The sequence below is a fragment of the Balaenoptera acutorostrata genome, chromosome 12 (assembly GCF_949987535.1).
Source record: "Balaenoptera acutorostrata chromosome 12, mBalAcu1.1, whole genome shotgun sequence".
Lineage (NCBI taxonomy): Eukaryota > Metazoa > Chordata > Mammalia > Artiodactyla > Balaenopteridae > Balaenoptera > Balaenoptera acutorostrata.
In genome coordinates, this window is record NC_080075.1 from 33,671,682 (window position 1) to 33,695,796 (window position 24,115).

Below are 24,115 nucleotides of genomic sequence, written 5' to 3' on the forward strand. Positions count from 1 at the left end.
CAGAGTCGGGGAAGGGGAGTCAAGCCCACAGTGCAGAGCAGAATGCTGAAACACAAAAAAGGAGGAAGTTGTCTCTGGCTACAACTCTGGCATTAAATAAAAGAGGCAAACAGGATGGAAACATGCAGCCCTGCCAGCCAGGTTGGGGCAGAGTAGGGGAACAGGCGGCCTTGAAGCCTGGCTCCAAGAGAGGTGGGAACCAGGCCTGGGCACGTACCTTGATGGGAGAAAGTTGTGTTTCAACCAGTTGGGTGTGCCTACTGGGCCTGGCAGGGAGTGCATGCAAGAAAGAAACAGGGAAGGGCAGGAAGGCCACCTTGGCCACAGCCAGCTCATCCAGTAACTATAGTGGATGTAGTATAAAAGTTGCAACCAAGTACTATGGACATGCTACCTGCTTGCCTTAAGGGTCATGTGGCAATGTTGGGCCAAAGGCAGGACCTTGTCCTTGTCCTGGGTGCCTGGGTCCTCAGCCACAGAAAGAGCCCCAAGTTTTCCCAATGTGTGTGGGTCAGGGGAGACAGACCACTCTCCCCTTACATGTTAGCCGAGAGCTCCTGGGTCCAGGTATCAAGGCTCAGAGTTTGTGCTTCTCTTTGCAGTCTGTGTCCCCTGTAGGCACCAGCAGGCTGAGAATGGACAGAGGAATATCTGGGCCTCTCACCCCATGGCAGAGCACCCAGCCTGAGCTCCAACTCAAAATATCACAACAGCCCTTCCACACTGACAAGGTGTCCAAGAAAACCCACAGGGTGGCCTGCCGAATAGGATGCGATGCACAGTTCCATGGGGCAGAGGGGCATGGGTGGTGCTGATCCTAGGGGAGCTCCGTGGTCCTCAGGTGTGCACCAGGCCTGGGAGGGCCATAAATGATCACTGAGGCAATGTGGTCGTTCTGCATGACCTCAAAGATCACCCACTGAAGACCAAAGCAGAATGTGGAGCCAAAGGGGTTGGTGTTGTCTGGGGAGGAGGACCTGTGCAGGGCAACAGGCTTCTCCACAGGATGGCCCAGAAGCTCTTGGATGTTGCCCCCCTTGCTGTAGGTCATGCATGTTTCTGTCTGACCATCTGTGTTTTCTCTCTTTACAGTTAGTGGGATCTTGAACTCACAGTGGTGATAAATGTTAAAATTATAATGTCCAGGGTAATTGGCGTGTAGGACAAAGTTCTTCACTTTGAGTATATTCGCGTCAAAGAGGATGTCCACTCCAAGATTGAAGTAGTTTAAAAAGTAGTCATTGCACTTGGATGGAACTTGCTTATCAGGAGAAGGAGAATGAATCTTCATTTTGTCTTCTGACTTGTAGAAGACCTTGTGTGGAGAGCTAAGCATGCTAAGAACATCTTGGCAGGAATTGCCAAAATACACTAAGAATTCAAATACCCACATCTTGGCATCTGCTAATACGCTGGGTCCGCAACCCGCAGCAAGTAGGCGAAGTCATAAACCTGAGGGTCCAGTTCCATCTCAAAGAACATCTATACTCTCAGCACACACATTGCCCAGGAAACAGCTCAGGGGCATCATGGGAACCTTGGTATCCTGTAGGCTGTTTCCACTGTAGATGTACATTCGTTTCACAATTGCTTCTTGGGTTGTCTGGAGAGAAGCCAGACCATGGGCAAAACTGGGTTCGTACTTGGGAGCCTTGGTCCATGAATCTAGCTGAAAAGAGAAAGACAGTCTTCTGAAGTTGAGGTGGAAGAGCTGCTCAGTGGAGTTGTACACTCCAGGATGGGTTGCACCGAAAAACTGGTCAATCTGCTCAGTGGTGGGAGCTATGGCTTGAGAATTGAAATGCACACCACAATATTTTAACTTTACTTTAGTCAAGTCATATATTTCAATCACCTTAAGTCTCTAATAGTTTGATCCCATCCTGAGCCAGGTTAGAGGTGAGGTGATGGCTTAGAGGAGACCAGTGCAAATTCCCATTGCTCGTTTCCCAGAGGACGCTGAGGCACCATCTCCACACCCAGCATTGGTTTGGTTCGCTGATCCGGCGGCCTCCCTGCCGCAGCGCAGACAGACCGGAGCTCACCTGACCGGCAGCAGCCTCGGGCGGCCCTGTGCATTAACTTCTAATGGGCAGAAAAGTCCTCAAAGCTTTCTGAAAGACTGTCTCCCGGGCTATAATCCTCAGGTTGGCTCAAATAAAATTCTCTATTTCTTTCTTAGATTGACTATTAATCAAATTTTTCATGGACAATATAATGTCCAGAATAGACAAATCTGTAGAGACAGAAGATTAGTGGGTTGTGGCAAGGGGTGGAATGGGGAACAGGAAGTGACTTCTAATTGGTAAGTGTTTTCATTTTTTGGGGGGTGAAAATGTTCTAAAATTGATTATAGAGATGGTTGCACATCTCTGTGATTACACTATAAAAAACACTGAACTGTACATTCTATCTTTATACATTTTTTTCCTTTTTTTTTTTTTTTTTTTTTCTTTTTGGCTGCCAGCTTGGGGGATTTCAATTCCGCGACCAGGGGTTGAACCCAGGCTGTGGTAATGAAAGCCCGGAATCCTAACCATTAGGCAACCAGGGAACTCCCAAACTGTATATTTTAAATGGAAGAAATGTATGTTATGTGAATTACATCTCAAAAAGTTGTTTTAAAATACTATCCACTATTAACATTTGTCTTATTCATCCCCAAAAGACTAATATTTGATATCTTTGAATAAAATCCCAAGAATGTGCACCAGACTCTAAAGACAATTCTAAAAATGGTTATCCAAAAGTATCGAAGTCTAAAGGAACTAGTCCAAAGAAAACACCACATTTTGGGGCATGTACATTTTCCAATGTTTAAAAACTTTTACATAACTTATGAAATGCAATACAAAATACATAATGAGTATACTGAAGTACATTTCAGAGCCCTAATTTTTCTGCTTCCCTGGAAGAGGGCTGAAATTTGTATATATTCTGAGTCAGTTGGTTTTAGAATTCTTGGGACCTATTTGCATTAAATAACTATTTCTTAAATATTTTCCAGTATACATTGAATATACCAAGGAAATTCAAATATAAAGAAAAATTCCGCTAAGATCTAGAAATACATTCCAGGCTCTCAAAAATTTGGTTAACACCAAGAAGACAAATTCTTTTAACATCTTTATTGGAGTATAATTGCTTTACAATGGTGTGTTACTTTCTGCTTTATAATAAAGTGAATCAGCTATACATATACATATATCCCCATATCTCTTCCCTCTTGCTTCTCCCTCTCTCCCGCCCTCCCTATCCCACCCCTCTAGGTGGTCACAAAACACCGAGCTGATCTCCCTGTGCTATGCGACTGCTTCCCACTAGCTATCGGTTTTACATTTGGTAGTGTATATATGAAGAAGACAAATTCTTAATGAAACTTTTTGGTTTTTGGCCGCGCTGTGTGGCTTGCGGGTTTTAGTTCCCTGATCAGGGATGGGACCCAAGCCCCCTGCAGTGGAAGCGCCGAGTCCCGCCACTGCACCTCCAGGGAAGTCCCTTGAAACTCTTTTAAGTTAAAAAAAAAAAATTTTTTTTTAATGAGATTTTTTCCGTACAGAAAAAGCAGGAACATCCATTCAACTGTATCGGAATGAGAGAAAAGAAATCATTTCTTATATGAAAAGTAACAGATTATATGGACTCTCAATTAACTTTTATTTTTAAATAAATAAACAAATCTTCCGGGAATAAACGTTTGCTTGTACGTAATCCTAAAGCATTTCAGCAAGGCGAGCTTCCGTGAGCGCCGCTGGTGTAGTGGTATCATGCAAGATTCCCATTCTTGCGACCCGGGTTCGATTCCCGGGCGGCGCATTCAACTTTTGTCCTTCCCTTAAATAATTTTTATAATCTTTCTTCTTCTGGAAACACTACTTTTCATTTCCATGAAGATTTATATTTCACTATAAATTACTGTTGACACATTCGAATCTGGAGGTGGAATTCAAAAAAGTTTACTCAAGTCATGAACTAGTTAACCTTTAAGCCTGCGCAATCTGAGACATCCCCGAGCGTCGCTGGAAGAGCGGCTGCGCAACGAGTGAATATAAGGACTGAGGTGCAGCCTGGCGGCCAGAAGGTTGAAAGTGCAAGATTCTTCTGCGCCTGCGCCGCCCGGGTCACTTCGCTGGCTGCTCCAAGGCTCCCGGCTCGCCGCCATCTTGTGTTGGGGCTTCATTGTTCGCGCTGGGCCGGGTGGTTTAGTGTAATTGCCGCCGAAGCAGGGGGCGGAGTAATCTCTGGTCGGCCGAGAATCCCCGCTATTTCACAGACATAGCAGCTCGAAAGATTTGTGAGGTAGTAAAGGGTAGAGAGCTGGACCCGGAGGCGCCGCCGCGACAGCAGCAGCCATGGAGGACGAAATGCCTAAGACTCTGTGAGTCTGGGGCAGCGATGAGGGGGGCGGGATGGTGTTGGTCCCGGAGCGAAGCTTCGGCTCTGCGCCTCTCCCCAGCCTATTGTTCCCCGCGGACGCCGCGATATCATGGGTTCCTCTCCTTAGCGCTCACCGGGATGCCTAGGGACCGAGACCCGGGCTGTGAGGAGACGAGATGGACGGAGACGGGGCTCAGCCCTCTAAATTAGTCCCTACACCGTAACTACCCCACAGCGTGGCTTTTGGCCTCGTCCCGGGCCCTCTGTGGTCTTAGGCGTGGAGAAAAGATTTTCATTCAAACCCGTTTTTAGAACTCGGCTAGCCTTTTTGTTCTACGCTTTTCTTCTCTCCCCCCATCCCCCTCTCCCGCTTCTCGATTAACCTCTTGATTTTTACGGCCGTCTCCCTTTCATTTTACTTTCATTTTCTCTGGAAACTCTTTCTTTCATTGTCTTTCGTTGATAAGAATTTTTGTCTTGAAAATGCTTATACTGATTTTCAGGGACTTAAACTTTATTCTCGCAGTTGCCAACTGGAAAAAAGCCAAATGTTTTTTCTTGAACTTCTCTGTGGCTTTCCTTCTGTGGCACCCCCTCCCCCGATCAAAAAGCCCCAAATCGGACCCCTTAAGGATTTTGAAACTGCTTTTTAAAAATGGAACTCGACCCCGGAGGTATATATCAACTGAGGGGAAGTGGATACAATGCATTTTTGTCGTCGCTTGCTACTTTTCTGATTGACATGTCGTTGAAGGAGCGGGGAGTTTTTAATGAAGCAACAATTGATAAGTACCTTAACATATTTAGTCACCTCTGAGAATTTTTAGACTTAGTGTTAAGTGATCTTAGTTTGGGATCTTTTCTTTGTCGTGTTGCTCTCCCCGCCCCCTCTCCTTTGTTTTTTTCGAAATATTATCCGCTGAGGTGATCCTGCCTTTGTTGCTTTTCTCGAAAAGAAGAAAAAGCCCGATGAGTTTTTGACGTAGCTTTTTTGTTTTTGTTCTTAGAATACTGGCAGTTTGAGAACTCAAGGCAATAAAAATACACTCTTAGGTTTCTTTTTGCAACTCTCTGGATATCACAGTTGTTACGAAGTACAACGTAATCAATTATTTTTTTTGCCACCAAAATAGTTTCAGTTTTGTAATCTATATGAGAAATATAGTCACTTGTTTTCTTAATGAATAGGTAAACTTTTGATAGTTTATCTCATAATGTTAGTTACATTATGTGTCTTTTTAATAGGATGCAGCAATTAGCGCATGACTTTTGTCTTTTGAAAGATTATATCTGTAGATGAATACTCCCTAAAAAATCAGCCCCATAGAGTTTATGGAAACCTTTTTTCCCTCTTGCCTCTTCGCTAGAAGTATGATAGCCAGCAGCATATTGGATTAAGAACTCATCTTTTATAATGTCTTTAAGATTCTTATTTTGAAATTTTTAATTTCAGAAACTGCCAAAAATAATCTGAGAACTTAACCTTTTTAGTACGTTGATTTGGGAGTATCAAATAATGAAGACAACTTAAGCTTTCCCAGGCCAGTCTACAAAAGCAAGCAGTACTAGCTTGGGCACAGGGGACCAACCATTGCAGGAGAATTAATGAAGTTTTATTTATTTATTTATTTTAAATTATTTATTATTTATTTATTGAATACTTACCGTTTGCCATGTGTTCTCTGTTAAGTGCTTTATGAGCTTGTGTAATCCTCATCAGAATTCTGCAGTAAATGGGTCCATTTTACAGCTGAGGAAAAGCTAAGCTTAGAATTTAAGTAACTCATCCCAAGTCATATACCCTTTTGTTCATCATCCTGCAACTCTGCTGTCCTCAACTCTTGACACTTACATTCATGACTAATTTTGCTTTGTATGCTTTACTAGAACACCCCATCCAAAAATCTTTTCCCCAAAGTAGTCCATGCTTTAACATTTCCTATTATCCCCTCCCTCGCTTCTACCTTTCTCAACCAAAACTCCCATTCTTCCAGTCAGACCAATCTTGATTAAATATGAGTAGGTGCTCATCCCTAATTTTTCCCAGCAATGTTTCTATTTTTAATATAAAATGTTTGTTTGAAAAACCTTGGGAGTCAGAGGCTTTTAATATGTTCTTAGCAATGTCTGGTCCATGGTAAGTGATCAATAAATTTGTTTTAAAAACTGGTACAGTTTCAAGCAGTGAATCAAGATTTTACTCATTCTTGAGGGTAAGATACAGTCTGAATTTCAGTATTACCTGTGTACCTGAATGGCTCAGAGGAAGTGCCTTCCTTTGCCACAAATGAGTGTTCAGCAGTGCCTTGTTAGAGACTGCCAGTATTCAATTTCTTGTCAGCAGTACTCTGGAAATGTACAGTTGACCCTTGGACAATGCAAGGGTTAGGAGCTCCAGCCCTCAAGCAGTCAAAAATCCATGTATAACTTTTACAGTCAGACCTCTGCTTCTGTGGATTCAACCAACCGTGGATCATGTAGTACATATTTAGTGAAAAAATTCCATGTGTGTAAGTGGATCCACGCAGTTCAAACCCATGTTGTTCAAGGGTCAACCGTATTGTGAGAAGTGGTTTGATTCTGGAAATGTTTTGAAAATAGAGAATTGCCAGTGGTTTGGATGTTGAATATGAGAGTGAAGTCGGCAATAACTTTAATTTGCAAACGCGTAATTATCAGCCATCTAGAATGTTAGTTTGTTGTAAAATATAATTAAAAACGAGAACTGTCCTGAGAGCATGGATATCTTATTAATAAGTCTTCTGGGCATAGTGTTAGATACTTCCGTTCAGACTGGTTCATGTACAGTTGGCCCTCTGTATCCACTGAAGTGGAACCCTCAGATATGGTGGGCCAGTTGTAAGAAACCTGAGCATCCATGGGTTTTGGTAACCATGGGAGGGGGCAGGTCCAGGAACCAATCCCCTGGGAGTACCAAGAGTTGGCTGGCTGCATATGGTCTGATCTCCAAGTGAAGGAGGTGCTAGCTGATAAAATAAGAGGGTTTCAGCTATCATGCAACAGAGTGTCCTTTGTGAAGAGTAGACAGTTGTTAAATAATAGTAAGGTTGGGGCTTCCCTGGTGGCACAGTGGTTGAGAATCTGCCTGCCAGTGTAGGGGACACGGGTTTAAGCCCTGGTCTGGGAAGATCCCACATGCCGCGGAGCAACTAGGCCCGTGTGCCACAGTTACTGAGCCTGCGCTCCTGCTCTGGAGCCTGTGCTCCGCAACAAGAGAGGCCCGCGCACCGCGATGAAGAGTGGCCCCCGCTTGCCGCAACTAGAGAAAACCCTCGCACAGAAACGAAGACCCAACACAGCCATAAATAAATAAATTAATTTAAAAAAAATAGTAAGGTTATGATGCTGGTATATAGTATTTGTATTATGTACAACAAGCATTTACTGTCATACATAATTTCTTTTTTTAAATTGAATATAGTTGATGTACAATGTTATATAAGTTACAGGTGTACAGTATAGTGATTCACAATTCTTAAAGGTTATACTCCATTTATAGTTATTTTAGAAAATATTGACTGTATTCCCTGTGACATATAATATACTCTTGTCATAATTTCATAATTAGTAGGAGACATACACCTTTTCCCCCTGAACTAGAGTGACTCAGGCAAAATGGGTTAATTCCCTAGCAAATTGCAAATGTTCAAAAGTAATTCTGAGAGAGTACAGTTACCTCTTTGACAAATATTTATAGAGCACTTAAATATTCCAGGCAGGGTTCTAGATAGTAGATATATAGTATGAATGAAAATAAAAATCTACTCTTACAAAATTTATCATTAGATTAAAATGTATTCATGTTTTTCACTCAGATTTTCAGAGGCCTCATATCAAAGTCTGCATTTTTTTTTTTTTAAAGTCTGCATTTTTATACAACGATTGTGGCTCATAACAAACCCAATACAGCATTCTGCCTTGTAAATTTTTCTTTGTAGCTTAAATTTTCTAGAGCTGTACTAATCAAAATGAATATTTAAAATGTTTTGGATTCCAATGTTATAACTGTTTGAACTTAATATCAGCTTTTAAAATATATATTAAATTACATGAAATCCTATCCCAGAACTGTCAAGTTTTCACTAGCATTGATGACTTTTTCCATTGAATTTTCTCAGGAAGCTTTTTTTTAGATTTATTTATTTTTTATTTTTTATTTTTACTGTACGCGGGATCTTTGCTGTAGCATGTAGATTTCTTAGTTGCGGATGCATGTGGGATCTAGTTCCTCGACCAGGGATTGAACCCAGGGCCCCTGCATTGGGAGCACGGAGTCTTACCCACTGGACCACCAAGGAAGTCCCTCAGGAAGCTTTTTATTTTGAAAAATTTAAAACCTATGGAAAAGTAGCAAAAATAGTATGTTGTAGACTTAGATAACTTTCATGTGGCTTTACCAATTGCTAATAGCCAAATTTGCTGAACCATTTGAGAAGACATCATGACGCTTAGGGGCTAAATACGTCTAAGAATAGGGGCATTCTCTTATGTAACGGCAATATAATTTTCATATTAAGGAGACTACATATTAAGGAGTCAGCATTGTTAACTAATACACAGTTTATACTCATATTTTATCCAGTTGCCCAAGGAGGATGTTTACTTTCCAGTTCTGCACCAGATTGGTACATGATCTCAGAGGTGATATAATAAATATCAATATGGGATACTTCAGTCTATGCTGTTAACAAAAAGTTCATGGAACACATAGAAAGGGATATTTTAACGTTCTTGAATAAAAAGCATCTTGAAAAATTAAAACTATATAAATGTAAGAAATTTACATTTTTGTTTAGTAGTCCAGTTGACATTGTGACAGGGAATCTTGGCTTACAACTGCTCCAGTATCAATTTTTGTATCACTCAGAATTTTCTTAAACGCAAGCTGCAAAAAAATTCAGGCATAAAAGAAATTTGTTTAAAAAGATATTGGACACTCCCAGAATTTGCAGGAAGGTTATGGAACCTGGCTTAGAAAATGTTCAGGAAAGAGAGACAACTAACTGTCAGGCCTACAGTCCTAATCAAGCCACAGACCATCCCAGAAAGGATACTACTGCCACACCTACTGAGGACCTGATACTACAGCTTCCACTTTCACTGGGCGTGGAACTCTGCGGCTGTTTGCCACCAAAGTGGATTCTCTTCAGCCTCTGCTTCTTTCACCCCTATCTTTGTCTTCTGTGTTCAGGACTGGTATCTGTAATTGAGCTAGCCCAGATCACATGCAAGGGAGACTATATAACCATATTTAGCCTTTTCATCTTCTGAAGAGGAGTCAGGCTTTGCCACAGGGTGAGGATTTCTCTAAAAACAGGAAGATATTTGGCAGCCTAAAAAAAAAAAAAATCTGTTACACAGGTAACTTAAATCCATGCTGTTAAGAGGAAATCCTTTCACTTCAGAAACAGAATAGTATGTGACAAAGTATGGGACAACTAAAGAAACATTTTTATATAAAAATGGGAATGAACTACAAGTATATATGTTACTTGTAGTTTATTGTAATGGTGTCGAAGGTTGAGAGCAAGTTGTGTAACTTCCTCTGAAGAGACTTTCTCTAAACAGCTGTGTGTAGAGTTAATTGATAAAGCCTCCTGGAACATATAGTATATAGCAGGCCACATTAAATAAACAAATATAAAGGCCATACAGACCTTAGTGCTTTTTAAAGTATCTTTTATTATTATTATTAGCTATCTTCAAACTACGTAAATCACTTAGAAAATATTTCTGAGAAAATCTTAAAGTTTTGCAAAGAGTAAATGATAGACTCCGGGTTCCCTAAATACTGTTCAACTTGTCACTAGGTTATCTACCTTTAGCAAAGCAGATGTTAGAATTAAATTTTCAGAAGAGCCATTTTTTTCATTTAGACATATGCAATCCTTAGGATTTCTTATAGGCACAAGAGTCGGGTAAGAATAGATACAGAAGAGTTGCAGAGATAGTACAGAGTTCTCATTTGACCTTCACCCAGCTTCTCTTAATGTTAACATCTTACTTATATAACCATGATATAGTTATCACAACTAAGAAATTAAAATTGGTACAGTACTGTTAACTACAAATTTTATTACCATTTCCCCATGCCACTAATGTCCTTTTTCTATTCCAGGATCTAATCCAAGATACCACATTGTGTTCAGTTGTCATGTCTCTTTCCTGTAATATGTAAGGAGATATCTTTCATTACTGTGGCACTTTTGAAGGGTACTGTTTCTCCACTGTACACTGATTACTATTTTTCTCGACATACTCTGTCAGTTAGAATTGAGTCACTAAGAGTAGCCGACCCTCAAGGAGAGGGAAATTAAGCTTCACTTCAGAGAGGGAGGTGTATCAAAGAATTCTTGCCAGTAGCGATTATTACTAAGGTGTTTTAATGGTGATTTCTCTCATTTCTTCTACATTTATTAATTAGAATTCTGTAGGAAAAAGCTATTGCCCCCCCCCAACCCTAATCTAGAATTCAGTCAAGGATTATTCATTGTATTAGGTTGTCAGTGTCTTTTAAGTCCCTCTTAATCAAAAACAGTCTTCCCCTCTTTTTACTTTTTTTTAGGACAATCTTTTGAAGATAATCAAATAAGTCACCTTATATAATATCCCACATCTGGATTTGTGTAATTGTTTTATATGCCCAATATCCTGTAAACTTAGATCTAAATTTAAGCTTAGCTAGAGTCAATTAGATATTTCTGATTTGAATACTTCATAGATGATCTTATATAATTCATATTGTACACACAATGTCTCATTGTTTATCCATAAAATGATTTAAAGTTTGAACACTGGGTCAAAGTGGCCAAAAGCTCTCACTTTTAAGGTGGGTTTTCCGTTTGCAGTTGTTAAGTGATCTATGTGATAACTTAGGCACCCTGCAAATATCCATTTTCTTACCAACCTTTCACCTAATAGTTTTATATCCATTAATGGTTCATGCCTGAGTCAGTTTTTCAGTCGGGCTTACACATTGCTAATTTAATGCTCTCTGTCTACATTTATTGACTAGCATTTTTCTATAAAGGAATTGTTCATTGTTCCTTAAGACTCAGCACTTCTCCCTTTGCCATTTTAACCTATACCTGTGCCTTCACAGTAAGCATTCAATATTCTGTTGAATGGGTAAATGGAAGGAAGGCATTGAATCCACACTTTCTGGCATGTATAGATGTTTATTTTTCTGGGGAGAGAGGCCATACCTTTCATCACATTCCCTGAAGGATTCTTAGCAGAAGAATGAGAAACTACAGTTGTTGGGAGACAACATTCTCTGATTTCAGAAGTAATAAACCTCTAACTCTAACATGTCTGGAGGTAATCTCATTTTAAAATCCCATTATTTATAAACCCTTTAAATAAGGATCATCCCCCTTCCCCCAGAAAAAGTAAGGATCATCCCAGTCATGTGGTCTTATAATACATTATTTACACTAATTAAGTTTGTTAGTCACCACTTCATATTATCTGTTAAAAGTCTCTCCTAGACTCTTTCTACTCCCTTTCTATTATCACTGATCAGTGGAAGGTTTCCCATTGAAAGGTTTCCCATTGAAAGGTTTCCGATTCTTTTGTGAGCATGTACAACACCTGATAAGTGATTTATCCATGATTTTTCAAAAATATGTTTACTGTGTAAGCCAAAGTATACCTAAATTGGACAGTGTTAGGGAAATCATGTGAATTAAAAATTGAAGAAAATTTAATGTTCTCAGTAATACTGTAGAAGTAGAAATAATTGCAAAGCTTTCCAGGATCGATTGTATAAAATGTTCTACACATTTAATGATTCATTTGAGAGATTTTAAGCATATCTTCCTAAGGTAAGCCTAGAAACTTAGAAACAAGCAACAGGTTTTATTTGTACAACCTTGAATAAAAACACAGACACACACTAGCTTCCCCTCTGCTAACAGTGTCTCATTAATATATTTGCAAGTAACGTATCTTCCATATGTTTTGAAAGAGATTTTGAAGTTTTCACAAACTTTTAAAAAGTTCCCAAATAGTAGATCCCAAATAGTAGATCCCAAAGATCTACCTATTCCCCATATTCACTCTCCAGTAATCAACTTCAGGAACTGATAAAAAAGAAGCATATTTAAAATGATGAATTGTTTTTCTTTGTGTTTCAGATATGTCGGTAACCTTTCCCGAGATGTGACAGAAGCTTTAATTCTCCAGCTCTTTAGCCAGATTGGACCTTGTAAAAACTGCAAAATGATTATGGATGTAAGGGTATTTTACTTAGTTAACTTTCTTTTTTTTCTTTTCTTTGAGGTTGTCCATGATACATTATTTAAATCCATTACTTCCAGGAACTCTTAAATTGGTTTATACAGTCTAAATTCATAGGGGTTTTAGTAAATTTGTAATGAATCCGTTTTGGCCACAAAGTTTGTTTTAGTAAGTAAAGAAGAGAATGGTACTAATCATGTCTAAAGCAGATGACAACTATATGTGGGCTCTTGTTTTAAAGTGTATTGAGGCATCAGAATTGTTTGTTTTATATGTGGTATCAGTTGATTGGCTAAACTAGAAATTCAGTTATTACAATTAAAATGGGAAATTGGGTAAAAAAAATAATAGACTTTGATACTGTGAAAGTGTTTTTAACTTAATTTTGAAGGTCATGATGCAAGTTTTTCTTGTATTGTGGCAGTGCCCATCCATCAGACCTTAATGTATAGAAAAAACATAGAATTCACTCATCTAATTGGTATTAATCCTGAGTCATAATGTGTGTTAAAAGGCACCTTAAAATTCTTTTGATGAGAACAACAGTGCTAAAGAGAAATCCTTTTATCCCTGGTCTCTCCTACCTTTAAACTTTTGATTTTCTTTTCTCCAGGAAAGAAAATCATATGTGTCTGTATCTACTACTTTCTCTTCTATTGTATTTCAATTTAACTTTTTTTTACTTGGTATTTTTAAAAATAATTATTTAGCCAGTTGGCTTTGGTTTGTTGTCTCAGATTTTAAAATGTCAAACCTTTCTCCTGGGATTTCCCTGGTGGTCCAGTGGTTAAGACTCTGCCTTCCAATGCCAGTTCGATCCCTGGTCAGGGAATTAAGATCTCATCTGGCGCAGGGTGCAGCCAAAAACCAAAAAAAAAACTTTCTCCTAATGTGGTAGGGTCACCTACATATAATATAGATGGATTCAACAGATGTTTTTTGTCCTTTACACTCTTCTGAAGTGTTTTCTTATCACATTTAATATCTGTATGCCTTTGGATAAAGAAGAAAAGATTTCTGTACCCTTAGAGAAAGACAAGAGGGAGAGATAGGGGACTATGATGGAGAATTTAAAACCAATCTTTCATCTGGGGCTCCTTCCTTATCTTAGTGATAGCATTTATGGAATGCCTACTGCCTGTTATTTTAATGCTGATGCCTTATCACAAATGCTCAATAGAAACATTACAAAGCAGATGTTATTCCTTTTTTTTTTATTATTTTATTTTATTTATTTACTTTTGGCTGCTTTGGTTCTTTGTTGCTGTGCACGGCTTTCTCTAGTTGAGGCAAGTGGGGACTACTCTTCGTTGCGGTGTGCGGGCTTCTCATTGCGGTAGCTTCTCTTGTTGCGGAGCATGGGCTCTAGGCACACGGGCTTCAGTAGTTGTGGCTCACGGGCTCTAGAGCGCAGGCTCAGTAGTTGTGGCGCACGGGCTTAGTTGCTCCGCGGCATGTGGGATCTTCCTGGACCAGGGCTCGAACCCATGTCCCCTGCATTGGCAGGCAGATTCTTAACCACTGCGCCACCAGGGAAGCCCTTCCTATTTAATATATACAGAAATGGGGCAAAGCAAGGATGTAAACCCAGATTGATCTATTCTCTCCATAGGTCTGTAGGCTGCTATTCTCTCTGTGTCTGGGTCTTTCTAGATATTTGCCTATTAAAGATCACTAGGCAAAATGTTAATGACTGCTGGACCTACAAAAAAGGCTAGCTAGGTTACCTCTGCCACTTTGTATAAATTTTGGATTTGGTCACTCAAAGGCTTAGATTAACTATTCCTTCTCCTCCTCCTTATCATTATTTTATTATTATTAAAGTCTAAATTCCAGTCTATTCACATTGATGCACTGATGTTCATATTTAGGAATTTTATACTCCCTAGAGTATAAAGGCTGATAATGTATATGCTTAGAATTTTTTTTTAATCTAAAAAGTAGTTTTTTTTTTTCTGGGTACAAATTAAGTAAAATGAACATTCTTATTTATTTGATTGTCCTACTCTTAGGTGTAAGCCACTTTTCTAACCACATTCTGATGCCTGTCAACATTGATCTTGGTAATAGAATTCCCATTAAATATAGCATTAGTTTGATTATACAATTTTAAAAACATTTTTATATTCTCTAATGTTTTTAAAATAAAATAATGGATAGTTTCAATGTCATCAATTTTGTGGTTGCCTCCTTGCTCTAAAATTCTTTAAAATCATTGCCAGTGACTTTTTTTTAACTGTTAATTGTGCTTGAAACAAAATGGCATATTTCTTTCTTCTGTTATCATCCTAGTCTTTTCAATTAGTTTCTTATTTTAACAGTTCTGCTTAGGAGATTATGGAAAGAATTAAAAAGTCATTTGGTATTTTGTACTGATGGGTGTAAAATATTGGGTGTTTTTTCTGCTTCTTTAATTTATCAGAAAACATCCAGGCTTCACCTGTCATCAGACCTCAACTACTTGGAACACCAGTAGAAAAGAGGAGAGAGGTTTTTTTTTTCTTTTTTGGCCGCACGGCAGCTTGTGGGATCTTAGTTCCCCGACCAGGGATTGAACCTGGGCCCCTTGCAGTGGAAGCGCAGAGTCCTAACCATTGGACCGCCAGGGAATTCCCGAGAATTTTTATTTTTAAAAGATTTCTAAGCAGGCAAAAATTTTGATGTCAGAAAGTCCACATTCTAAAACCTATTCTAAAACTTTACTTACCAGAGAACCTCTTCAGTTTTCAGAGCCTGTTTACTTACATTTTAGTAACAGGTTTAAGAAGGTTAATTAGAACACTTAGTCATTAATAAAAGATTAAATTATATATAGTAGTATAGTATAAGCTGTTGAAGAAGATAGCTTTCTATAAAAATAGTTCATTTTTTAGTGTTTACTGCCTTATGGAAACATTTATTTGCAGAAAAGACCCTTCGTTCTCCATGGCCTGATACTGAGATGTATAAAACTTTGTATAGTTTTAAGGTATTGGGAGTATAAAACTTAAAATTGGCTTTTGTGTTTCTTCTTCAACAGACAGCTGGAAATGATCCATATTGTTTTGTGGAGTTTTATGAGCATCGTCATGCAGCTGCAGCACTAGCTGCTATGAATGGGCGGAAGATAATGGGTAAGGTAAGCTGTCATAATTAAAGAAGGTGACTTGCACTGGAAAATTCTAAGTTGTATACGGTTTTGTTTCCTTTTTAGAAGCATTGTATTCGCTTTACAGAAAATGATCACATTAATATTAAGAAGCTGGGATAAAGCGTTTAGAGGGTATGTTTATGTTAGTATTCTTCATGGTGCCTTGCACATGGTAAATACTAAGACATTTGTTGAATTATTCAAGCTTTGATGAAAGATCTAGGAACATTGGATACTAATGGGGAAGAATAAAAGAAAAAAAATTTATTGGTACTTTAGAAAGGTTAGTTGAATGTTAACAAAGAAGTATGTATAGTTAGGATTTGTTAACATTATTTGCATAAGTGTACGTTAAAAAATAAGTATTGAAATTTTGACCAGAAAGTTTGAATGCTTCCTCTCAAACATATACCTATGTGTTCATAGATGCAAATCTTGTAATATCTGATTATTACCTTTATTTTTATGGAGTATAAATGTAGAAAAATTTTTTTAGGAAGTCAAAGTGAATTGGGCAACAACCCCCAGCAGTCAAAAGAAAGATACAAGCAGTAAGTATATTTTATACTCTTTGAACTTTTGTGTTTATTGTACATAGTAGTTTTATTGTAAAGCATATAAACATCATACATTTGCAGTAATGTTTTGATCGTTATCCTAAGATATGATTGAATGTGTTTGTGTTAATAAATTTAAGAACAAATCTAATCTTTGTCATCAGGTAGTACCGTTGTCAGCACACAGCGTTCACAAGGTAATTGTATCTTCTTAAACATAAAATGAAATCTCTTGAAAGGGTATTCACTAACCACCTGAAGTTTTTTTGTTTGATATTGGGGGGAGCGGGGAGGGAGGGGTCGTATTTCTATTTGTCTCTCTGGCAATATTTTTCCCCCTTTTTCCCACTGTTGACCAAGTGTGGTTTGTCCACTACTTTGGTGGTATTTTAAGTTCTCTGATCCCCATTGGTAGCAGCTGATGCCTTAGAAATACTTTCACCACTGAAGGGCAGGATACCCTGTTTCCTTGAGGTCATGATCTGTGCTTCATACCAGATCTTCTGATTGCTTGAGTTGCTCCTGAAACTGTGTTTCCCAAATGGCAACCCAATATGTTGCTTAAGGCCTGCCAAATAGGGGTAACTTTTCTTTCCAAATATACTTTGTCAGAATTGATATATATGTCCATTTAAAGTGTTGATCCAACTATTTTGTATTTTTAAAGTGTTTCTTTTTTTTTGAGCATTGTCTTTTTAAGAAAACTTCACATATGGGAACGTTTTTTTCTCTCCAGTGCTTTTTTAATGGCTCTGATATAAAGTGAAGGGATTACTGTTTTCATTCTGTTGCCTTCAGTCTTAGTTCACTTGCACATGGATTCACATAAACTGAATGGTGTAATGTCTGGGCAACCAAAACTGTTGGCTTTTGAGAAAACTGTCAAATACTTTAACATCAAACTGTTGCAATGCAAGGTATTTCTTTGATTGTTCTTCACAAAATATGGTTAAACCAAGTATATCACATAGGTAAACTGAATAAATGTAAATAAGTACTATTAGAATGGTAATGAAGTCATAAATATATATATATATTTTTTGCAAAACTTATTATTATTAGTTTATTTTCTTAGGCCAGTATAATAATTGGCTATAAGTAGAAATATAACTGTCAGTTTCCCATTAGATATATCACAGTCCTTAGGAAAATCTTTCCTGTATTGTCACCTTGATTCATATGTTTAAAACTGATAGGATTTGTCTAGGTATAGGATAGTGTTATACTTTACTATAATCCATAAATTATTTTAAGAATACTTTACTGAATAGATTTTAGCATTTTTTAAAATTCTAAAATTATGTTTTTCTTTTCACTTCCCCTTCCTTCCCCTTATAAGATCATTTCCATGTCTTTGTTGGTGATCTCAGTCCAGAAATTACAACTGAAGACATAAAAGCTGCTTTTGCACCATTTGGAAGAATATCGTAAGTAACAGAAGATAAATTTTAAATGCTTTATATTAGAAACAATCTTACGTAGAAGTAATTTGAAAATCTATTGTGAATTTTGGACATTAATTTTAACACTTGAATGTGATGTATTAATATTCACTTGAATAAGTGTACTGTTTAGAGACTATTCAAGCAGTTAACAGCCAAAGATTTTTTTCCCATTGATAAATAAATCTTTGGTCTTCAATTATCTTAGAAGTCTTTTTCAATTAGCATTAGCTTTTAAGAGACAAATGTGCTGTTGTGCATATTGTTTCTTATATGAGTGTCTTGCTAGCTTGGTCATAATCGTTAGTGAACTTGTGCTATGACTAAGGAATTTAGACCCTTTGGCACTTCTATGATACCATGCATTTTCTGTTAATATATTTTAACAAAAAGAAACCTTAATTCAATCTAAAACGCAGTTATTAAATGTTAATTCCCAGGTATCTATCCTTTTGTTGTTGTTGTTGCTATTAACAATAATAATAATGCCTTTTAGTGTTTTGTGAAGCACTGTCTTGCTTGCATTTGTTATTAATTGTATAGTTTAGGCCTTTTATAAAAAGCTCACTCAAGGAGTATTCATCATAAAAGAACTTTATATTTTGAAAAGCATGCCTGTAATAGAGTAAGAATAATAAGTTGATGATTGTACGTTCTTAGAAGTAATCATTGAATTTAGAAAACAACATTTTTAGAGTTTCTCGTTGCTTTATTATTGTTATTCCAGCTAGAAGAGTAGGAAAAAGGAAATGTTAGCTTTGGTTTGGTTTGATGAACAGACCAACAGCAGAGATGAGAAGGAGACTGGACAGTAAAAGCTGTTGGTATTGGTGTTGAATTTTGGAAGTTTTCGTTTGAAGAGTTTTAGTTCATTGGTAGGAGGATGAAAATGCATAGTGACCAAGGAATGACCATAAGTAAGGGGCCAGCTTTAAAGGCAGTCACACGATTACGGTTTACAAGTGGACTCTTCTGTTAGGTGACATTTTTCTTTGTCTCTTAGAACTGACTTCAGGAAAATAAAGTTCTGATTTCTTGACTGTTCCTTTTAATCTGTTTTAGGGCTTTGATTATGGTTAGCTGGCTTTCTAGCTGGCTTTCAAATATCTAGATTGGAAAGGTCTTAACCTTTGGCCTCTCAAAGTTTCTATAAATCTCTGTATGCAAAATTTTATGCTTGTTTTCATTTTGGTGTGGAGTATCTTTGTAAGTTTTATCCTATTTTCAGATTAGTCACAGGACCATAAAAGATAAAGAACTCTGATATAGATCTTTGCTGCTTCTTCCTTAGAGAATCCTTTCAGATATAAGTAAGAATTAAATATATTTCAAGGCTAACATTCCCTGAAACTTACCTTTAAAAAGAAAAGGCTTTTCTAACATTTTAACAGATTAAATGCTATTTTATTAAATGTTTCGATTTTGATTGCAGTAGCTTTTCTGAAAGCATGGGAATTTTAGTTTGGCATTAGATAAAGATTGTTTAACAATTGGTGAGTTTAAGTTAAATGACATTCAAATTTTAGTAATTTCATTACTTTTTAATCAAGGATCAATAATTTCTTTTTGTTAAATATGTTGGTATCATAATTATAGTCTGTAGATTTTCTTAGAGTCAACTATGATTACTGATGTATATATCATTTTTTCTTGGTAAGGCCTTTAAGTTTTATAATTTTCAGTCGAGATAATGTCTAAGTTTTAGGCTACCCAAAGAGTTAGTGTTTCTAAATTTGAAGGAACCATTTTCAGTTGGTAGCATCATTTCCTGATTTTCAATTAAAGGAGATAAGTTGATAAATATATATATTGAAAGGTTCTCATGATAGTCAGGTATTCCCTGTAGAGATCCTACAACAGTGCTTGATTTATAAAAGGTGTGTAGTAAATGTTGGCCTATTAAAATATTTAGTATATAAAATACAGTACTTTCTTTCCCTAATTTATATAGCTTAAACTTTTCCTGTTCCTTGAGTTTAGGGTAGTCTAACATTTTGCTATAGAAATGAATCAGCTACAAATTAAATGCATGTGTACCATACAGATAATTTTAATAAGTATTTTTACATATTGAGAAGTGGCTTGCATTAGTTTTCCCCTTTCACCTTCACCTCTTTGTCATTTTGACCCTAAACACTTAATAAATCACTCCTAAATTGATCAAAATATGCTTATGTATACTTTAATATAAAATTATATTGCATGGCTTTCTGACTTGGGTTTTTGTTGTAAAAGTGCCTGTTTTGTTCATGTGTCCTGAGAGAACAAGCATTGTGACATACCTGGCTAACTTAAAAGCAGATTGCCTGTGAAGCACAATTTGAGTCCAATTTTTTGAGGTATGGAGTTTTAGCTATCATGGCTGGGTTTTTTACTCAATCTCAAATAATAGGGCTCTGGTTATTTTGCAGAGTATCTCTGAAGAATGGACAGAATTGCCCTGGCTAACTACAAGCTACGGTTCACAGTGGATAAATGTTGGCGTGCTTTTTTACTTTCTGACTTTTTAAAATTTTGCTTTTATATCTTATAGTTTCCAATCATTCTTATATGATTGCTATTTTAGAATTTAGTATAAAATCTTCTCTTATATAGTATAAAACTAAAGTGTGTGTCTAGTATTTTTCTTCAATGATTTAACGTTTCTGAAAAGTCAAGTTCTCAAAATTTACCCATAGTCCGGAAGGGGGGTATGAACTGATCTGAGAAAATGAAAAAATTTAATTAATTTAGGGAATATACAACTTTTTCATTCTTTTAGTTTCCAGTTTTCTATTTTAATTTTTTAATGATTAGGTAGTAAGTATATAGTATCAAATAGCAAATTATAAATTGCATGGTTAAAGAAAGCCATTCATTTAGTGTGCCTGTGAACCCTATAAGTTAAGTAAAATTCATGTGAATAGCTGCTTTTACCATGCTTAATATTTAAAATTTAAAAAACTTTTTGAAGTGGGAGGCAGTTTCTGTACAATGTATACATGTATATTTAAGAAGTTATTGATTTGCATGTTTATAAAATTAAGCCTCATTTGCTAATACATGATAAATTTTATAGAATAAAAGGTGAATTTACATTAAAGGTTCGTTTTAATGAAGATGAAACATGAAAATGAGTTGTGTATGAAATTCTCACTTGATATCCAGAGGAGAGTTTGCAAACCTAAACTTCCGATTGTTTCTGATTTCAGAGATGCCCGAGTGGTAAAAGACATGGCAACAGGAAAGTCTAAGGGATATGGCTTTGTCTCCTTTTTCAACAAATGGGTGAGCTAAATAAAAAGTGCATGTGTAGTGCTTTAAGAGTAAAGGATAAAAATATTCATTCTGTTTCGATTGTTAATCATTTTCCTCATCTGCCATTTGTTCATTTCACTGATAATTAATACCCTTACTAGAAGATATCTTTTTTCTCCTGTTTGGTCATTTAGTCAGCATTTATTTAGCACCTGATGCATGCAAACTACTGATAAAATGTTTTCAGAATATAGAAAGTAGAGGTGTTTAAATCATCAGCCAAAGTTAGATATTGATAATCTCATTTATATATTTAATTCATTACGTCCCTGTTTCATATTCCCATGGTAATTCAAAAGTAGCTAATAAAATGTTCCAGTGGGTGGGAACCTTTCTTAAAATTGTATGTTAACGTATTTGAAAATGTCTCATCATTTCCTTCATTCAGTAAACATTACTGAACATGAATTTGCATGGACTTGAAATTTCTGGGTTTTGCAGAGAAAAGGAAGGATAGCGCATTTTGTCAAATGAGAGGTGAAAGGAGGGTATAAAGAAGGAAAAGGCTCATATGTAGTGTGACGGCTGGATAAAATCTTTGGTATGTTCTCCATACAATATAATACTGTGCTGTTGTTTACAAAAAAGAAAATGAATGAGGAATCTCTGTAAGTACTGGTTATGGAAAGATTTCCATGGTATATTGTCAGGTGAAAAAGCTCTTTTGTGTAAAAAAGAAGGGAGTGTGTGTGTGTGTGTGTGTGATTTCTTTTCCCCCTTCAGGGATAATAAGAAACTTGTAGGGTTTCCTGTTCGGAGGGTAGGTAATGAGAGTTAGGCAGATGGGCAGCAGGGCAGGAGGCTTCTATCTGTATTGTACTGTTTGAAGTTTGAACCTTATAAATATTTACAAATTCAAATAAATAATTTTTTTAGTGTGATAACTCAAGGTTCCAAACAATTAAATGCAGAGATATCACATTTCTAAAAATATAGGGATGGATGGTAGGAGAATTTAATGCACTAATCTTGGAGTATACACTAAGGTTTCATTAACCTTAGATTTTATTGTATTGCCTCTATGTTACGACTGTTGTTTGCCAACAGTTACTACAAAAATATTGTACTTTCTGTGTAAGAGTACCTTAGAATGAGCCATTAAAATTTTTGATGATATAAAATGTATTTTAGAAAGGATTTTCTTACTTTATTAAATGGAGTATTTGAAATAGATATCATTTCTTGATGACTTCAGGTCAAATTTATGAGCATCATTCTGAGTCTTTTAAAAATACACCCGTTCGCAGTTATGCCAAATAGTGTCAAATTGTCTTGTTTTTTTCTAGTTCCTGTGTCTGCTTACATTGAAACTGTTTGGTTATTCCTCCCTATGAACTCTTACTATCCAGATACTTGCTATAGCAGCCAGCTTGCAACTATTTTGCCCCAAATTTACTTTTCAAATAAAAAAATCTGCCCTAAAAATGTTTACATGGCTTGTAAGTTAAGGCAAAAGAGGGTAGAATGCACTGTAATGGTATGTCCGCTGTTTGCACAGTAACATCATATCTTGCAATCACATTGTTTAAATGTATAGCTATCATCTTCCTCTCATGAAGTGAAAATGTCTTCTAAGAAGTAGGTTAGCCTAAGAGGTCAGGAAAAATCTGTATATTAGAAGAAAAGTTGCACATGGTAAAGCATATTGAGAGGTGAAGGGGTAAAAGCTCTGTCATGTATGTGTCCCATCTACCAAGTATAAGATGAGATAAGAAAATAAAAACTATGAGAATGTAGCTGGTTCTCAAAGCTTTACTGTTAATCACAGCATAATACTTAGGAAAGGTAGAAAAATACCTCATACAATGGATTGATAGCCACAATTAATATGAGTTCCTTAAAGGATTGATAAATAGGATATTAGTGTCTTGTGCTACTTGGGGAAATAGGTTGAGGGCTTTGGGTTGACTAAGAGCTCATTTTTTCCATTTGAGATTATGGAATATGTACCCCTGCTGTATCAAAGTCACTATTTAATGCATATTTAGTATGAAAGTCAGATAGCAAATGATGTCTGTGTGTGGCCTCTGGAGTTAGCCAGAGATGGATTGTAATCCTGACAATCATCATATGATAGGTGTAACTTTGAGCAAGTGATTTAATGTGATCTTCCCAAATTTATATTTCAATTTCTGTACATTTGGGATATGTGATTGGTAGGCATTCTCAGTGCCACAGCGCTGACTGAAATTACCCCTGGCTCCCTTGCCTCTTCCTGTGTTGTGTGTGCTAGGCAAACTCCAGTACTGGTTGAACATAGCCTCTCTGCCTACTCTGAAGTAATTGAGTATTGCTAGAGAAAAACTGAGTCAATGGTTTTGCTTCTAATTTAATGGTCACACATTAGATGAGTACATGTTACTGTCTTTGCAAACCTATATTTCTCTAGCAAATTTGATTTCCTGTTCTTTGATAACTATTTCATGCCCCCTCATTTCTCCTCGGATATTCCTCACTGTTTTCTCCATCACCACCCTGAGCTTCAGCTGAGAAAATAGAAGCTATCATACAGGAATTCCCTGAGCTTTCAACCACCAAACCTACATTAAATGCACTCACCTTCTCCCTCTTCCTCCTATTACAGTGGAGGAAAGGTCCTGTAAAAGACCAAATCACTTATGATTGGGGTCCCACCACTCCGTCCTTTTTAAGGACTTTGATCACGTGGTTATTCTGGTTTTTTTCCCGACTAAAGCTTTATTGAGATATAATTCACATACCATAAAATCCACTCATTTAAGGTATATGACTCATTGGTTTTTAGAATATTCACAAAGTTATGCAGCTATCACCACAATTTTAGAATATTTTCATGACCCTGAAAAGAAACTACATACTCATTAGCAGTCACTAGCTTTTTTCTTCTACACCCTCTCCCCTCAGCCTTGAGCAACTATTAAATCTGCCTTCTGTCTATATAGATTTCCCTGTTCCAAACATTTTTTATAAATGGAATTGTATAATATGTGCTCTGCTTGTTCTTTTGTCCTGTGTCATCAGTCTTTCCCTCTTCACTGAATCATTCCCATCAACCAAAAAACATGTTCTGG

At 36.9% G+C, this 24,115-nt stretch overlaps 1 protein-coding gene, 1 non-coding gene and 1 pseudogene across 12 annotated transcripts in view; 2 read left to right on the forward strand and 1 right to left on the reverse strand.

The window, feature by feature from the left end:
• Positions 1-817: 817 nt before the first annotated feature.
• On the reverse strand, positions 818-1,986 carry LOC103003670 (phagosome assembly factor 1-like; annotated as a pseudogene).
• Positions 1,987-3,745: 1,759 nt separating this feature from the next.
• On the forward strand, positions 3,746-3,816 carry TRNAG-CCC (transfer RNA glycine (anticodon CCC)). The gene has a single exon. It is a non-coding gene; the product is annotated as a tRNA-Gly (tRNA).
• Positions 3,817-4,090: 274 nt separating this feature from the next.
• TIA1 (TIA1 cytotoxic granule associated RNA binding protein) overlaps positions 4,091-24,115 on the forward strand; it is a 29,907-nt gene continuing 9,882 nt past the window's right edge. For 3 of the 11 annotated variants that reach the window (XR_009009850.1, XM_057557821.1, XM_007175546.3), the window contains exons 1-7: positions 4,091-4,378; positions 12,537-12,633; positions 15,659-15,757; positions 16,266-16,320; positions 16,491-16,523; positions 17,666-17,753; positions 20,960-21,035. Coding sequence is in view for 10 of the 11 variants with exons in the window: in XM_057557821.1 (XP_057413804.1) it covers positions 4,353-4,378; positions 12,537-12,633; positions 15,659-15,757; positions 16,266-16,320; positions 16,491-16,523; positions 17,666-17,753; positions 20,960-21,035 (474 nt within the window). In the remaining variant the exon portion in view is untranslated. Of the gene's footprint in view, positions 4,379-12,536; positions 12,640-15,658; positions 15,758-16,265; positions 16,321-16,490; positions 16,524-17,665; positions 17,754-20,179; positions 20,246-20,959; positions 21,045-24,115 lie in introns of those variants that run through there. The other 8 variants (XM_057557820.1, XM_057557824.1, XM_057557822.1 and 5 more) reach the window with 5 other exon arrangements.